The sequence below is a fragment of the Mus pahari genome, chromosome 3 (assembly GCF_900095145.1).
Source record: "Mus pahari chromosome 3, PAHARI_EIJ_v1.1, whole genome shotgun sequence".
NCBI lineage: Eukaryota > Metazoa > Chordata > Mammalia > Rodentia > Muridae > Mus > Mus pahari.
The window spans coordinates 18,559,681-18,578,044 of NC_034592.1; the positions used below are offsets into that span (position 1 = coordinate 18,559,681).

Here is an 18,364-nt window from a genome sequence, read left to right on the forward strand (position 1 = left end):
TCAGGGGATGATGGAAAGTGCATGATGGGGCCTTCTGTGCAGGCTGGTACTCTCGGCTTCCAGCATCCCTTCAGGGGTTGGGGGGTAGGTTCTTCAGCCTCCTATTGATGGGGTGGGGTTCAGTGACAGCCTCTATAGGGATAACTGGATTCTCAATAGAGACTGGCACTCTGCCACCAGCCCCTACAGCTGATGTCAGTGACTCCTGCTGGTGCAGTGCGGGGAGCCACTCCCACTCAGGAGCTCACTCTGGGCCTCCTGCAGGGCTCTCTGGGCTGGGCTTAGGAGACAGCTTCAGGATTATCTTCTCCCTTTGCTTTGTCTTTATTCTTTTTGAGACAGGGTCTAACTGTATAGTCTTGACTGGCCTGACTGGCCTAGCCTCAAACTCAGAGATCTGCTTGCCTCTGCCTCTTGGGTTTAAAGGCATGCACCACCATAGCTGACATTTCTTGTTGCTTTTAAATCATTGTCACCAGCCTTCAAGTAGCAGACAAGCTGAAAGGGTGGAGGGATGTGAGGGGGGGTGGGATGGTAGGCAGGGGGTTCTCCTGTGGATTCTGGAGTTCTGGCTTTGGGTCTGGCAGTCAGGAGCCAACCTCACCCTCTGCACATCCTGGCCCAGGGAACGAAGCTGGAGATAGACTCAATGAAGGAGGCCCCGACCCAGTGTCCGGTCCCTCACAGCCCGACTCTGCTTCATTCTGGTGTGCGGCCTGCTCACAGGGTCCACAGCCCCACCCCCTCCTCCTCAGAGTTGCTGGGGCAAGTAGGCCCTTTGGGACTTTCCAGAACAAAATGCAGGGGCCTCTGTGGATCTGGAGAAATTATGTGCTGGGTTGATGTGGGGAAACAAGCCAGCGGGCCAAGAATGACCAACATAGGGCAAGGCATGCAGAGAGCTGAGGCTGTGAATGGCTATGGACAGCTGTGTTAGCTTCATCTGTAAAATGAGATCATTGTCCTACGCTGCATGGCACTGTGACTGGCTCTGTGGGTGGAGGAGTCACAGTGTCACAGAAGGCTTCTAGCTCCTGACTCCCAGAATCCTCTACTTTGAGGATGGTAGGCAAATGGAACCTTCTGGTGATTAGCAAGGGGACCATAGGAAAGTCAGTGATCCAGGTTTCTGAGTATCGGCCTCCTCGGTTCACCTTCCCTCCCCATCACAGCACCAGGGAGGGCTGAATGGCTTTGTGAGTAACTTCCTCTCTTGCAACCTCAGTTTTTCTGTCTTGGAAATGGGCTTTCTCGGTCCCTTGTCCATAAGACTAGTTCAATAAAGGCGACAAAGTCCCTGGTCTAGAAGCTGCTGCTGGTTGAGGCTAGGTGCTCTGGCTCCAGTGTGGGAGGAATGATCATCGGAAGACAGCATCCCCACCTGGGGGACAGGGGAGGCCTCAGCTACACACAGGCACCAACTTAAAGCCACACATAAACGCCAGTGTGCTGGCAGTGACACTAGGAGCTCTCTTCCATGGCTTTGTAGCATTGCTCAATATTGGTGAGTTTTAGATATCAGGTTCCCTAGGGTGACACCCATCATGCCACCCAAGCTAGATGGGCGTGGTGACCATCACGGTTCATACACGAGCGCTGTGAGAGAGGCAAAGGCGTTTGCTTAGGTTTGCACAGCTGGTGAGTTAGACCGGGGCTTGGCCTCTCAAGTGGGTATTGGGAGGGTCTCGTGCTGGGTACTGGGGCAAGGGTGGGCATGTCCAGGTAGAGGAGTAAATTCAAAGTCTTCTCAGGCCCGTGTGTGGCTCCCGGAGAGCAGGGATGGGGTAGGGTGATGCAGGTGCCGGCTGCCAGTCCGTGTCGGGGCACTCTGCAGCCAGGAGTGAGAAGGCTTCCTGGAGATCATGGTGGGAGTCATTGTAACTGTCCTGTGAGGAGTGTCAGTCAGGGAGGCCAGGAGTTCTGTGTGCCATGTCCAGGCAAATTCCTGCACTGCCTCTGATTTCTAGTGTTCATGTGAGGTTCAAAGAGCTGGACTGATTTGCCCAGGGTCACAAAGCCATCGAGCCCATGCCTGTGACATCTGAGTGCCACGGGGCACTGTTACCGACGTCATGGGGCCTGTGTCTTCGACCGGGAAGGGGTGCATGGCTTTCCTGGGTCTCATTGGCAGAGGCTCCTGGTGGGTGACGTTCTCTACCACCTGCTCTGCCACCTGCAGGTACAAGGGCTTCATTAAAGACTGCCCCAGTGGGCAGCTGGACGCTGCTGGCTTCCAGAAGATCTACAAGCAGTTCTTCCCATTTGGAGACCCCACCAAGTTCGCCACGTTTGTTTTCAACGTCTTCGATGAGAACAAGGTGAGCTGCAGGTGACTGCGGCTGCCCCAGTCTGAGCTCCTCCAGTGGCTGTGTCCCAGCTCACTGCCCCATGCCCAACTCCCCACTCAGGACCGGGCGCCTGCATGCGCACGAGCATGACACACAGAGGTGTGACACCAGCACACACCAGCACAGACCAAGACTGACACGTGCATACATGTGGCACCCCCACCCCCACACATGCTCATCTGTGTGACAGACACACTCAGCGCTCCACGTACTTGTGCATAAATATACAAGCTTGCACATGCAAATACACAGAGAGCTGCATACGTGTATAAAGGCAAAACATGCACACACACGTACATATCCGTGAGTTCTCATGGATACAAATGAAACAGAGAATCCTCTAGGAGTAGTAAGACCAGTGGCTTCATGGCTGGCTCAGCCGGCACTCCAGATCGCCTGCCGGGGGGGTCCACCCACACCAATCACTAAGAAAATGCGCCAGGCAGTGGTGGTGCATGCCTTTAATCCCAGCATTTGAGAGGCAGAGGAAGGCGGATTTCTGAGTTCGAGACCAGCCTGGTCTACAGAATGAGTTCCAGGACAGCCAGGGCTAAACAGAGAAACTGTCTCAAAAAAAAAAAAAAAAAAAAAAAAGAAAGAAAGAAAGAAAGAAAGAAAGAAAAGAAAAAGAAAAGAAAATGCCCCAGAGGCCGATCTGGTGGGAGCATTTTCTCAGTTGAGTGAGGTTCCTTCTTCACAGATGACTAGTTTGTATCGAGTAGATAAAAACAAACAAACAAACAAACAAAAATCTAGCCAGGCCACACAGGCCGGCTTTGGATTCTCTGTGTACCTGATGCTGGCCTTAAACCTGTCTTACCGCCTCTGCCTTCCAAGTGCTGGAATTACAGTCGTGGTCACCATTTCCTGTGATGTGGGTTCTTTCAAAGCCCCCATTTCACAGATGAGGAAGCTGAGGCTTAGAGTTTTTGTGCCCTGCAATTTCATTGAGTGCCACTGCGCAGGAGTTTTCAGTACTTACTGGTACAGCAGGTGTCAGTGTCTCCGTCTCTACTGCCTACTATCCCTCTTCCAGCGTTGCCTCCTCTCTCCCCCTCCTCTTGCCCCTCATTCCTTCCCTCCATCCTTTGGATGGCCTGTGTCTGCTACTGCCCATCATGAGGTCTGTGCTGATCACAGCCTTCCCATTTGTCCCCCACCTCAGGATGGCAGGATTGAGTTCTCCGAGTTTATCCAGGCACTGTCGGTGACCTCAAGGGGGACCCTGGATGAGAAGCTGCGATGTAAGTCCCCCATCCCCCAGCAGGCTAGAAGGATGCATTCCCAGGCCTTGCCAGGAGGAGGCGCTAGACACCTGCAGCGGTGACCACAGATGGTGTCCTGCTCTGGGAGGTCAGGGCGTTCCCAGAGGCCTGGGCAGTGGGCCCTGGGCAGGTGGGCCCAATGTGGCCAAGGAAGCAGGCCAGGCCATCTGTGCAGGGCCAGAGCAAGAGGACACCCTGCCCTTCTGGGACAGATAAAGGTCCCAGAGGGAGGAATTTGGATGTTGTGAGGCAGAGTCCACAGCCACATTGGTGGGACAGGCTGCAGGGTCTAGGGTGTGGGTGGGAACAAGAGTAACATTCAGGCAGATGCAGTACTGCGACAGCAGATCCTGTGGGTGGCGGGTCACAGGATCCAGATCCCCGCTGGACCCAGGTCTTCAGCCATATTGATGTCTCCCGTTTACGTACTCAATCAGCAAACATCAGGTGTGGTACTGGGTGAGAATTGAGGGTCTACCCAGGGTTAAGATGGATGACAGTAGTGGCTATCAATCTGTCACGGTGACAGGGCTCTCAAATTCCCCAAAGCTGAGGGCGAGGCAGGGAGGAGGAGGTGCTGCTGGCTGAGCTGTGAGCTGTGTGCCAGCTAGCGGAGGAGCCGTGAGCCGTGAGCCGTGTGCCGGCTAGCGGAGGAGCTGTGAGCCGTGTGCTGGCTAGCAGAGGAGCGGGCTGAGAGCTGGTGAGCCCAGAGAGGGATGGCCATAGCAGACGGACATGAGCTCAGGACTGTATGTAAAAGGCTGCCTCTGGAAAGCTGGGAGGAGCCACTCAGTCAAGGATATGCGTGTCCTGGGCGGTCCTTGGCTGACACACGGGAGTAGCAGGGGATTTTCTGCTTGGTGGGTGCTTTCCCACCCACAGTGGCATCTGTGTTAGAAGCAGAAGAGGGCTTTCCTCATGCGCACCCTCCTCTTGCCCACTCTGAGACCTAGAGAGGAGACGCAGGGAAGGCAGAACCATGGTGTCAGGGACCAAGAGCGCTCTACCACCATGGTGGACTAATGACCTAGGTTGAGGACCTGGCTATCTCCTCCAGTGACTTCCAACCTCTGGGGGCTACACGCCCTCAACAGACCACTCCAGCCTCCACCTCAGTCCCTCTAGACCAATACCTGCATATTTAAAAGAATTATTATTGTTATTCTTTTTGCCGAGCTGGAGGCAGAACTCAGGACCTTGCCCGTGCTAGGCCCGTGCTGTGCCGTTGAACTACAACCTCAATCCTTGCTTTTTTTCAAGTTCTCACTATATAGCCCTGGCTGGTCTAGAATGTTCTATGTGGCCCAGGATGTTCTTGAACCCACTATTTTCCTGTCTCCACCTTCTGAATACATAGATTAGAGATGTGAGCCTCTGCATAAGAGTCCTGAATTTTGTGTGTATTTCATCTTTTGTTTTTGTTTTTCAAGACAGGGTTTCTCCTTATAGCCCTGGCTGTCCTGGAACTCACTTTGTAGACCAGGCTGGCCTCAAACTCAGAGATCTGCCTGCTTCTGCCTCCTGAGTGCTGGGATTAAAGGCATGTGCCACCATGCCAAAGCTTATTTATCTTTGGCTCTGGTTACACTGGTGTATGAGTGTTCCCTCCTATCAGTATACACTGGCCTGACGTTGGGTGGCAAGGCCAATCTCAGGCTTTGTGTTGAGACACAGGGAGGGGGAGGAAAGGAGCCGCTGTTGCCCTAGGCCAGGATGACCCTCACCTGGCTGCTTGATCACAGGGGCCTTCAAGCTTTATGACTTGGATAATGATGGCTACATCACCAGAAACGAGATGCTCGACATAGTGGACGCCATTTACCAGATGGTGGTGAGTCCCAGGAGGGTGGAGGGAGGCCATGCAAGGGTGAGTCCCAGGAGGGGAGGGGTGGCAAGAAGGCCACCGATGACCTACGGGGTCCGGGGGAAACCCAGAGTCACTCTGTCTCAGGACAATCCAGGCCAACCAAACACTGCTGGTTGAGTAGCCATGGGCATCCCCACTTGCTGGTCAGGCAGGGACTAGGTGGGTAGCCCAGCCAATGCCTGAGTTGTCCATTTGAAAAGTTGTAGGACTGGAGAATGGGAGAGAGGTGTGACCCTCATTGCTACCAGCCTAGGACACTGAGGCAAGGGTTTAGTTATGAGCTCAAAGGTCAGAGTGCAAGGGCTTACTTAGCCACGAGCCCAAGGCTGCACTGGCTCAGCCTTCTGTTTGCAACCTTGGCAGGGGAACACCGTGGAGCTCCCAGAAGAAGAGAACACACCAGAGAAGAGGGTGGACCGGATCTTCGCCATGATGGACAAGGTGAGGTGGTGCGTAGGGACCCTGGGCCTGGCCAGGCTTTGCCATTGATCCTTGGGACCGGCTCAGGCCAGTCAACTTGGCTCGCAGCCAGTAGCCATTCAGGATTTTTGGTGAGTTTCCCAGGAAGCTTCCAGGAAGTTCCTTGTAATTAGCCAGGGCCCGTGGCCTCCATTTTTTTCCCCCCTAGACTGTTTTGACATTCTACAGAACCCTGACTTCTCACAGTAATGGCCTCAAGTGTGTAAAAAACAACCCTTACAGTGGCCAGGAAGCAGGTTATTATTTTGGGCGGGAGAGGTGGGAGGTGGATTCTGAGGCATGGTTTAAGGGAAATCTGTGTTGTAGTTTGGGGTGTGCCTCCGTGGTGGAGGCCTACTGTGTGCAAGGCCCTGGGTTTCATCCCCGGCATGGCACAAAGATGGTGGGCATGCATGCATACCTGCCTAAGTTGACACTTTGGTCCAGGCAGTATCTGTGCGACAAAGTCCTGGGTGCCACTGGTTCTGAAATCATCTGAGGTTCTGGGAATGGTCTGACCCGCTCAGCTGTGTGTTCACAGACCTGATGTGTTTTAGCCACAGACCCTGGGTTGAGAAGCCTCTTGCTCTTGGGTGCATGTGTCTGTCATATATACATGTGTACTCCCATTTGTGTGTGTGTGTGTGTGTGTGTGCGCGCGCTCTCACACATCTGTTAGTCTGTCTGTCTGTCTGTCTGTCTGTCAGCCAGAGAATGACAGCAAGCATCTTCTATTGCTCCTTTCTGAGACAGAATCTCTCACTGAGTCTGGAGTTTACTGATTCAGTTAGGTTGGCTGGCCAGTGAGGCCCTGGGTCTCTCCGGTCTCAGCCTTGGCTGGCGTTACAGGCACATGGCACCATGCCTGACTTCTGTGTGGATGCTGGGGGTCACCAGGCCACCTCCACAGACCGCTTTCTCTTTTCTGCAGAACTCTGGGGTTCCATTGACTCTATGAAGGCCTTCCTCTGTTTTTCCGGGGTTGTCCAGGGTCATACCAGGGCCTTGTGCACATACAAAACCTGTGTTCTACTTGAGCTGTACCCCCAACCAGAAACTTTTTCTTTTCCCAAACTAAAATAACTTTGCTTTACATGGAAATGTGAAGCCATGGGGTGAAAGAATATCCTCTCCAGTCTCCATGAGAATACAAACCGCCAGGCTTCCTGCCCACCGCTGCAGGGTCCCAGGCTTGCCTGAGAGAGCTCTGAGCTCTTAATTAGGAAAGGAGATTAACACTTGGGAGGGGCAGCACAGGACTCCTGCTGTCCTCGGAAAACTTTCAGAGAGTGCAGGACGCAGCCGCAGCCGCAGCCGCAGCCGCAGCCTTCTCTCAGCAGAACCCAAACTGATTTTGCTAAGGCTATGAACCTGGTCGGCACCCCCTGTCCTGCAATAGTAATAGTCTTCTGGTTTTGGGATGCCATAGACCTTGGATTTACAGGGATATGGTTGTGGGGTCCCTCAGTGGTGACCCTAAGCCAGTTGTTCCCATGTCAGACTGCAGGGGATAGATGCAGCTCCTTCCTCCTTTGTAGGGTGACCCCGAAGACTTGAGGGCGTAGCGGGAGCAGGGGGCATCACACATATAGGCTCCTAGCCATCACAAGTCTGGCCTTGCCAGGGTGGGTGACACCTGCGTGGCCTTCCCTGGGAAGTGCGTGAATAGTGTCTGAGGCCCAAGTTCTAATTAGGCTCCCTCTCGGGATTCCTGGGACTTTTTGTGACCTGGCTTTCAAGAGACCCTGGGGAAACACATGGAGCATTAGGCCTAAGGACTGACCACTATATGTGACCTGCCTGTATGTGTGCATGCTTGCACACTCATGCACATATATGAGTAGGCCAGGAGCCAGCCTTGGGTACCCTTCCCCAGAAGTTCACCCACCGGGACATCTCACTGGGACTTGGGACTCACTGAGTTTGCTAGGCTGGCCAACCAGTGAGACACGAGGTTCATCCTGTGTCTCCCTCCCTGAGGTTACAGCTCTGTACCACTGCTCCTGGCATTTAGACATGGTTGCTGGGATCAGAGTCAGGTCCTCACGTTTGTTTGGCAAACCTTTGCCCCTGGTACTGGACATTTTTTTTTTTTTAAGCTGGGAATTAAAATAAGATCTCGACAAGCGCTCTGCCACTGAGATACCCACTGCCAACCCCTGCGCTCCATACCAGCTCTTTCTGTATGTTCCAGGGTCTGTAAGCTGTCCAGTTTGACCTTGAACTCACCATATAGCCCAAGGCTTTGAAGTCACCATCCTCCTGCTCCAGTCTTCCACGTAGCAGGGAGCATAGGCCTGTGGCACTGAGCCTAACTACAGAGCAGGAGATGAGACAGTACCATCACTTGGCTGATGGAAAGCCCGGAATCGCGGGTGTCTCTAAGTTCCTCAGACCTGTCACTGTGTCTCTCCCTGGTCCCCAGATGGGGTACTGAGAGACACGTGTCAGGTATCCGATGCTGTCTGCTCCACTCCTCTGAAAACCCAGTTAAACTCAGGAATTTCTGATGAGACCATCCATGGGCAGACTGTCCCAGAAGGCAGATGGCCACCTTCAGCCACCTACTTCTCTTGTTTGCAGAACGCTGATGGGAAGCTGACTCTTCAGGAGTTCCAGGAAGGCTCCAAGGCCGACCCCTCCATTGTGCAGGCGCTGTCCCTCTACGACGGGCTGGTATAGTCCAGGCCCAGAGCTGTGGTGAGTTGGAGGGGTCCTGAGGCAGTGCTGGAGGTGACAGCCCACCCACGGGACAGGCATAGTATTCTCTGTGTCTTCAGGGTTCCTGGGGGTCTTCAAGTCAGGCACAACTCTGGGTACGCCCAAATCCAGCCTCTGCTAAGCGTGAAAGTAAACATTCCTGTGTTGAAGTCAGATTGAAGACTTGGCAGTGGGGCCAGAGGGCAGAGGGGCAGGATGTTCTGCCCCTTCTCCAGCTCAAAGGTCTGTGCTCAGCCGGGCCTGGTGGCGCAGGCCTTTAATCCCAGAACTCGGGCGGCAGAGGCAGGCGGATTTCTGAGTTCGAGGCCAGCCTGGTCTACCAAGTGAGTTCCAGGACAGCCAGAGCTATACAGAGAAACCCTGTCTCGAAAAACCAAAAAAAAAAAAAAAAGGTCTGCGCTCCATTTAAAGCTTCCATTAACATTACTTAAAATATTTGTGTGTGTATATATGTGTGTGTGTGTGTGTGTGTGTGTGTGTGTGTGTGCGCGCGCGTGCGCACGTGTGTATGCATGTGTGTGTGTGCGTGCATGCATGCATGCATGCGTGTGTGTATGTGGGTGCATGTACCTTCAGGAGCCAGAAGTGGCATGAGACCTCCCGGAGCTGAGGCCAGGGGCCGTTGTGAGCCGCTGGTGTGAGTACCGGGAACTGAACCCGAGTCCTCTGGAAGATCAGCAGCCTGAGCCACTGAGCCATCTCTGCAGCCTCTCTATCAATATTGCTTTACACAGAAACACTTTCTGATCAACAAGACATTAGAATTGTTGCCTGCAAAGAAAACTTCATTGAAATTAATGTGATAAATTAAAAGTTTACTTCCTAAACTTGCCCATCTGACCTAGACATAGTTACAGTAGCCAGAATTATTATTTATTTTTATTGATTTAATTTTTTGGTTTTTTTTTTTAAAGACAGGGTTTCTTTGCATAGTCTGGCTGTCCTGGAACTCATGTAGACCAGGCTGGCCTTGAACTCAGAGATCTGCCTGCCTCTGCCTCCCGATTTTGGGGATTAATGGCATGCACCACCACTGCCTGGCTCAATTTATTTATTTATTTATTTATTTATTGATTGATTGATTGATTGTATACGAGTACACTGGTTATATCTAAGTACACTGTAGCTGTCTTCAGATGCACCAGAAGAGGGTGTGAGATCTCATTGTGATGATTGTGAGCCATCATGTGGTTGCTGGGATTTGAACTCAGGACCTTCGGAAGAGTAGCCAGTACTCTGACCTGCTGAGCCATCTCTCCAGTCCCTAGCTCATTTTTAAAACATTACACTTATTTGTTTCCTGTGTGTCTGCTCATGCATGAGCACGGAAGCCAGAGGACAGCCTGCTGTGCGCCCCACCGCCTTCCCTGAGCCCAGAGGACGAGCCCCACACTGCTGGGAACTTAAGTCTGACTGTGATTTGGTGACCTTGATAACCAGATTTTAAACAGCTACAATTGCTTCTTTCTCTTTATCACTTTCCAAAATGAGTGGGTTTGTGTGCGTGCCCTCGTGTTTATGTGTGGCCGTCGGCTGGCATCGGGTATCATCCTCTGAGATCCACATTCCTTGCTGAGCCTGAAGCTCAGCCGTTAGGCTAGGCTGCCTGGCCAGCAAGCCTGGGCATCTGCGTGGCTCCAGTTCCCCAGCGCCCACATGTGGTCAAGCTCCTCTCTCTCACACAGGGGCTGGGGATCGAACCCAATGGGTCCTCATGCTTGCTTGACAGGAACTGCCAAATGAGCCATCCCTCAAGCCCTGAATTAATTGTTTTTCCGACACCCTTCAAAGGTAGCCGATAACTTTTTAAAACTCCATCACTAGGAGATGGATTTAAAGGTATTTGCAGCTTTCTAGCAGCAGATGCAACGATGTGTCCATCATCCTCCAGGAGTTACATTTCAGTCAGAGCTTCCTGTGGGTGTGTAGTCTCACGTCTGGAATCTCAGCATTCAAGAGGCTGAGGGGTGAAGGTTAGCCTCATTCCAATCTAAGGCCAGCCTGGGCTACTTGGGAGCTTCAGGCCAGCCTGGGCTACATGAGAGTTTCAGTCCAGCCTGGGCAACAGTATAAGATCATATTTCAAAGCAACAACAAGCTTGTCAGTAAAAGATGGGCAGTCTTTGAGGTGTAGCAAGAGTAACTACAGGTCAGAAAGGTTTGCAGATCACAAAGGCTGACAGGAAGGGGAGCCATGACTGCAACAGCCCTGCCCCATCCACTTCCTCCCTTTACTCCTGACCACCGTGTCCTGCCTGTTCTCCCGCTGCCTTAGTCAGGGTTACCATTCCTGCGAGGAAATGCCACGACCGACCTGGGGAGGAAAGGCTTTACTTGGCTTGCACTTCCACTGTTCATCACTGAAGGAAGTCGGGACAGGAACTCTCACAGGGCAGGAACCTGGAGGCAGGAGCTGAAGCAGAGGCCATGGAGGGATGCTGCTTACTGGCTTGCTCCCCATGGCTTGCTCAGCCTGCTTTCTTACAGAACCCAGGACCACCAGCGCAGGGATGGTACGAGCCACCATGATCCATTAATTACTAGTTACCACAGTGCTCCACAGGCCTGCCTCAGCCTGGTCTTACGGAGCCGTTCTCTCCGTTGAAGCTGCCCCTCCTCTCAAGCCACTCTGGCTTGTGTTAAGTTGACATGAAATGAGCCAGTCAATACAGTCTCTGTGGAGACTTCCTGCTTCCTTCTAGGGACACCATTAAATGCCTCCTTTCTCCAGTTCCCATGCCTAAGAGAAAGCAAATTGCTGTCTGACCCCCACAGATCAGGAGGCCCGCTGCGCTGGAGCGGGATTCTGCTGCTGTCCAATCAGGAGGCCTCTAGGACACCTGTTATTCCATATCAGCATGGCTGAGAGGCCGACTGGTTGCAGGGAAGGTTCTGGGCTTTTTATAAGAGTTCGGGAGGGGAACTCAGTATGGAAGGAACCATTTTGAAGTGGGCATTTCTGCCAGGCCCGGTCGCATGGGCCTGTTGCCTCCTTGTCATGTCCCTGCTGTCTTATCATCACCATCATCCCCGTCTTCCCCAGCCTCGTCATCCGTCATCTCAGTTGTCTAGAGGCTGAGGCAGGAGTCCTGAGTTCAAGGCCTGCCTGGACAACTGAAAAACAGATTTGGTCTTAGCATAAAAAATACAGAGGTGGTGATGTAGTGGTATGGGAGTACTCGCTGGGATGTGAGAGGCTCTGGTTTTAATCCTTAGAGCGCACACACACTCACACACCAGCACACACATGCACACGTGCACATACACGCACACACACGCATGCACACTGAACACTTCACTGGCATTTAGTATGTATTCATAGTGTTATGTGCCTGCCACCTCCTCCTGGTGCTAACAGATTGGCGTCTCTGAAGTCAGGCTCTGCCCAGCTTCTCCCTGCCAGCCGTTCTGCTCTCTGTCTCTGGACTTATCTATTTTTGAAATGTCCTTTTGAGACTGGATTCTTTTTAGTGCACTTCCCAGGTCTATCCTACCATAGCGTGGGTCATAGTTTATTCCACAATGTTTGCTTGTTCGTTTGTTTGAGACAAGAGTCTTGTACTCTTCTGACAAGCCACTGCTTCAGCCCTGTGTGTATCTTTTTGCTGTTGACACACGCGCGCGCGCACACACACACACACACACACACACACACACACACACACACACAAGCTTAAAGGGAACAAGAAATAGTCTATTCTAAGACCAAAAATGTGAGACAGCACGGCCCAGGAATACGGGGTTAGGTTACCCCAGATCCTGATGAAGAGCCAGTTTCATCAAGTTTCAGATGTAGCCTTATAAAACATTCGGAGCTGTAAATCAAAGCCATTTAAGGACACATTGGTGCGTATGTCACTGACACAGGCAGGTCAGCCTCAGATGCCATTTCTCCCCATTTTACATCCCCGCTGTCAAGGCACAAGGACACCGATTTCCCTATGCTCTTGTTGACATTCATGTTTTCCTTCCAATATATAATGGCCATCCTCATGAGCAGAAGAGGAGCGCACCCACACCCTGCTTCTGATCGGGTCCTTAGTGACTTGCCCTGTCAGTGGTTTTAAGGGCTGTAAATATTTTATCCGATTAGTTCCCTGATACTGGATGCTCAGGTCGGTCCTTCACTATTAAGGAGTGTGCCAGGGTGAGCATCTTATTTATTTCTCGGGGATAGATATGAAGAATCTGTGGTGAATCAACTCCACGCACTTTTCCGGATTTCCAGCCCAGAATGCCGACTTGCCCTCTAGCGCCCTCTAGGGCCCTTTAGTGCCCCCTAGCGCCCTCTAGGGCCCTCTAGTGCCCTCTAGCGCCCTCTAGTGTCCTTTAGCTTCTCACACTTTCTTTTCTTGTGATCCATCTTTTCACTGAGAAACTTTGACATAACTTTTGGTATGCAAGTATACAAAATAAACATTAAATCAAACATTTACAGCTAATAAATCATAAAGAATTGTATTTTTAAAAGCAGTTTTTGTTATGCATATAATTTTATTGCTTTTATTTTTCTGTAATTAACCCGTGATGTTTCTGTAAGAACAGAAAAATGTATAGATGCAGTAAACAGAAACAAACAAACAAAAAAACCACTATATTTCATAACACATGCCTGAAGCTGTTTCAGGCAGCATTGGCGTATGCTGTGACGTCATGAGAAAGGCTCTGAGTCGAGGCGGCAGTCAAGTTAGGGGATATTCCATGGATAAGAGCCACCAAAGTGCCTCAGACTCATGCCATCGGTGATTTTGAGTTAATTTTTTGGTTGTGGCACATTTATAGATCTTCTCCACTCATTACCATCACATTCCCTTTCCAAAACCCAAATAAGTTTGTCGCCTGGAGTTGAGAAGCTGGGCCCTAAAAGACCCTCAGCCACCACAGCTAGCGGCTAACACATCCTGTCTCCCTCTGTCTTGCAGATGTGTGGGAACCACAAGCCTCTTTCTGTGCCATGAGGCCACCGCAGCCTGACACCGCCCCTGTGCCCACCCAGCCTTCCTCATCTCCACAAAGCCAGCCGCCCTTGAGCCTCCAGGCCCTGGTTCTCTTTCCCCTTGCCCTGCATCCACCTGCCGCCTGAAGCCACTGGTTCCAATCGTCAACAACCTCCGCTTGTCCAAAACAACGACAAACCGAAACAACGGAAAGGCTCCAGCCCTTTGCAAAACTGAGCGCCCGGCTGTCTCCCCTGGCAGCCGCCCCATTCTTCCTGCTGTCCGGCCTGTGTGCTTTCTTTTTTTTTTATTTCAAACGGACATTGTAAAAGAAAACAAACTACCTTCTGTTCTAAAGGATAGTGACCACTGGGAGAAGGCCTCTGTCTCAGAGAACTCAATCTCTGCCTGGTCCCCTGCAGTGGTGGCCAGGGGCAGCGAGGCCACTGGCAGGCTAGGGTGTTAGTGGCAGCGGCTCACGTGATAACAGTATTGTGCATTTTGTGGAGAAACCGAGGGTTTTTATACTCATATCTAATCGAACCTTTTATTTATTGGTTAACTCTTGCTGCTATACCTTGTATGTCCGAAACTCCCAGGATGCTGGGCCTCCGTTTACATGTGCACACCCTCACCCACCTGCCCGCCTCACTTGGGAGGATGGTGGCCTGCAGCGGCCAAGAAGCCAAAAACTTTTCCTCTTTTTTTTTTTTTTTTTTCTCAGATACTGTGTCCCATTTTTGGAGAGGCGAAGGTGGGCATTGCTAAATGGCTGATGTACTGTTCCCCCAGCTTCTGCCCTGGAGTCCCCACCCCTCGCCTCGGCTCTCCTTGGAATCCATAACACTTTTTTTCAAGAACAAACTTGAGGTTTTTTTTTAATTATTATTATTATTATTATTTAATTTTGCAACTTTAAATTTGATGTTCACAGCAGAAAGAAAACGGAGAGCCTGTTCTGGGAGTGGGAACTGGGAGAGAGTGTCTGTCACACAGTGGAGAGCATATGAAGTGGGCCTCCCTGCAAATGGCTGGCCTCGGCCTCCCTGATGCTGAGAGGCTGGGTGGGTGTGGCCTGTGAATCCCTCTGCTCTCCTGCCTCTGCCCTTTGCAGTAGGCTTCTTCACTACCCGGAATCTGAGAACGAAGGAGGATGAAACCAGGCCATGTTGGTCCTCAGGACTGGGTCCAGAGCCAGAGAGATGGCCCCATACTTATCACCAGGAGCAGCGGGCAAGCATGGCTTCTCTGGGACTTTGTGGTCTTTCCCTTCTCCGTCAGCAGGGCTGGGAGGCCTGGTGGTTGGCCTTGTCGATGTGGTGTGATTCTTAGCCCAGAGCTAGGGTTCCTGTGTTTGTGACGCTGTTCTATGGCTGTGCTTTCTAGACCCTGGAGGGCACAGGTTGTATGAATGACAGTATAACCCCTATATAGCCTCTGGGCACAGCCTCGGCTGCCGGAGTGTGTGGTCTGCCCCAGGGGCTGACTGTGTCATTCTCCCCTTTGGGTTCATTCTCCCCCTGGGGAGCTTTCTGGGGTGAGCCCCCCAGCTGCAGAGGCAGACCTGAGCCCACAGTTCTTGCTTTCTAGTTTGTGTAGCCCACCATTGAGAGGGGGAGAGTGGTCCCCGGACTTTTCTTCTGCTCTGATTTTCCTGTAATCACCATACTTCTGGGAGACCAAAATCTTCCTTGCTAATGCCCTGTGGATGAGCAGCTGTCCCCTGGAGGATTGATGGCCCCCATCAAGAGGTGGCTTTGGCCTGTCTGTCCATCCCTGTGGGTGGGAATGCTTAGCCAGTCCGTGCACACACCCTCTTCCTGGGTAGACCTTTGCTCATGCTGTGCCCATTGCTAGCCCACCAGACCCCACAGGGCTCCAGCCACACAGGCAATTCTCTTTGAGACCTCTTTGGGTCATCTTCCTGCTTGGTCCCTGACAGGGTTTCTAGGACGGAGAATAGATGTGGTGTTGTAGGTTGAGAGGACCTTTCTCTGGTCTCTGGAGACTCAGTTGTCCCCTCTGTCAGTAGACACTTTTGGTGGCATCAAGACCCAGCGATTCCTAGCTGAGGAGAGGCTCCTCGGCTAAGGTGTTCACTAATGTCTGTGGGTCCTGGCTCCCTCTCAGCTTCTCCGCTTCTTGGTTTGTAGCCTTTAGCGTGGCTTTTGGTCTTCACGGTTTATGTCCTTGGGTCCAAGCCCCGGACTTTGAGACAGCCCTGGGCTGACTTTTCCTGGCAGGGTGTCGGACACTATTTTTGCTCAAGGCCGAGTGCTGACTGATGTCTGTCTCTCTTTCACCAGCAGTTAGCTGAGGCACACAGCAAGCCCAGAATCGGAGGCCAGACCTCTTCTGTGCAGCCCGGGGTCTCTCCAAGTTCATTTCCACAGAGGCCCCACCCCATCTGATGCTGCTTTCTTCAGGGGTGTGGTCCAGCCAGTGAGGCCAGGCCCCTGGTCCCTCGGCAGACCCTCCTCTCTAGGGCCAGGAATGCTGTGACCCCCTTCTTCCCAGCATCTGCTGCCCACCTTGTGTCGACGGTGACTTAGGAGCCTATCACGACTTTTCAGTATCTAGCCAGGTTTAAAATAACAAGGCAAATGTATGCAACATTGACAGACATCTCTTTCTTTAAATGGTCTACAGTTTGACAGTCGATTTCCTAGGAAGCTGTGTTTCATTTGCACTTCAGGGGACCTTGTCTCTTCTAGGAGATAGTGGGGTGTGCAGTCCCTGGGGATCCATGGCATCTCTCCTGAGAAAGCCCCCACTGCTGGCCAAGCAGAAAGCCCCCAAGATTCTTTCCAGTGTGTTTCTGTATTTACTTGATCCAAGGATGCATGCCCCCCGCCCCCTGGTGGTGATGAGCCGCAGTGGCACCCGGGGATGCAGTGGTCCAGCCAGAGGTGAGGCTAGAGGTGGGAAGGCCGAGGTGGGGGCTGTGATTCCAGAGGTCCTGGGCCCCCAGCCCCACATATCTGGCAGCATGCCTTCCACCCACCCCTCTGCTAGGTCAGCTGGGACTGGCAAGGTAGTTGGCATAAGGGCACAGTGGGAAGATTTGTCCTCCCAACTTTAATTTTTTAAAAAAATATCTGCAGAATAAATTCAATGGTTAATTTTTGAATGAATAAAAGGCTTTTGTTGAATAAACAGTTGGTCCCATCTTCTGTGTTGGCATTAGGTTCAGGTTTTGTCTGCTTCCTAGGGTGGGGGCCCCACCCAACACCCTTCACCTCTGCATTCCCGGACCAAGTCTCCAGATTCCTTCCCAGGACGTTGGAGGAGTTTACATTACCCACTGGATCTGTTTCTCCATGCCTCAGAAAGAGGCCAGCCACCTTGCAGGGGTGACAGGCCAGCGCTGTGTGGGTTGGTGATCCTAGTGGGTCCTACAGCTCCCGACGGATTCCCCGCTTGTGTCCCCAGCACCCTCGGTGTCTCTCTTTGGGGTGCCGTCCTGTCTATGTCTTGGGGGACATAGGGAGCCCCTTGCCTGGTGGTGCAGGCCAAGGCTTTGTCGCATGTCTGGGTCTCCTCCCTGCTCCCCATGTATGTTGTCTGTGTCTGGCCGATTAAACATGCTTCCTGGACCTCCCCGCCTCCCTGTGTGGGCCTGGTGCTTTGTCTGTTTCTGTGTTTCTGTCTGCTTTAGACTTCTTTCTCCCAGGACAGTCTCAATCTCGCTTTGGGTGTGGTCTGCTGAGGGAACCCCAGAGAAATCCCACGCCAGGCATCAACTCTGTCTGCTGGGTTAAGAGTGCGGTGGTGGTGGGGCTGGAGAGAGCGCCGATCGAACTTCTGTCATTCCCGAGTCAATTCCCAGCAGCCACATGTTGGCTCACAGCCACGCGTAATGGGATCTGACGCCCTCTTCCGGTGTGTCTGAAGACAGCGACACTGTACTCACATATATAAATAAGGAAATTAAAAAAAAAATAAAAGGGTGTCGTGGTGACCAGGGAGCAGCAGGTGAGCAGGTCACAGGTTCACCCTGCAACACCCCCTCCTGCATGCCCCATCTGCTGGGGTCACCTAGGGGCCACACTGCTGTGTAAGTGTGGATCCATACACCCAGCAGGGGCCTGTTGGTCTGAGTCAGAGATCAGAGCCTCGCATCTCCTCCTACCTCCCCTCCAGATGCAACTTCTCCCCATAGTCTCAAACCAGTTAGGATCTCACCAGCTTGGGATGGGCCAGAGGAAGCCGCACTCCTCCTGACAGCCCAACAAGACACCCTATAGGATATCACCTGGCCAAAGCTTCTCAAAGTGTGGTCCCCAGCCGTGTCAGCATAACCTGGCATCTTACTAGGAATACGGTTTTCTTGGGATTTGGCTCAGACCTGCGTTTTTCTCAGAGACCCTTGGTGGCGGCGGCCGGGGTTGTGGTGGGCTGTCTCCAATCATACCTCCCCTGTCTTTTGCTGATGAGCAAGCTGCGGGGCAGGATTTAGTAAGAGCGTGTGTGTAAGGGGCCGACGGTCTCTGCTTGAGGGAGCTGGTTACCGGGGAAGGTCTCAGTCCTCAGGAACTGTCCCTTACAGGGAAATGTAGTCCATACTACATTTGTAAGTGGCTGGAGGCCACTTACAGAGCCATACAGTATTGCATCCGCGAATGCGTCAAAAATCGATGGGGCTGGGCTGGAGAGATGGCTCAGTGGGTAAGAGCACTGACTGCTCTTCTGAAGGTCCTGAGTTCAAATCCCAGCAACCACATGGTGGTTCACAACCATCTGTAATGAGATCTGATGCCCTCTTCT

At 52.3% G+C, this 18,364-nt stretch overlaps 1 protein-coding gene across 1 annotated transcript in view; it reads left to right on the forward strand.

Moving 5' to 3' along the window:
- Ncs1 (neuronal calcium sensor 1) overlaps positions 1–17,228 on the forward strand; it is a 51,900-nt gene extending 34,672 nt beyond the window's left edge. The window contains exons 3-8 of the mRNA XM_021193506.2: positions 2,180–2,318; positions 3,514–3,592; positions 5,356–5,444; positions 5,844–5,921; positions 8,523–8,639; positions 13,583–17,228. Of these exons, the coding sequence (XP_021049165.1) occupies positions 2,180–2,318; positions 3,514–3,592; positions 5,356–5,444; positions 5,844–5,921; positions 8,523–8,621 (484 nt within the window). The 3' untranslated portion in view covers positions 8,622–8,639; positions 13,583–17,228. The remainder of the gene's footprint in view (positions 1–2,179; positions 2,319–3,513; positions 3,593–5,355; positions 5,445–5,843; positions 5,922–8,522; positions 8,640–13,582) is intronic.
- The last annotated feature ends 1,136 nt before the right edge of the window (positions 17,229–18,364 follow it).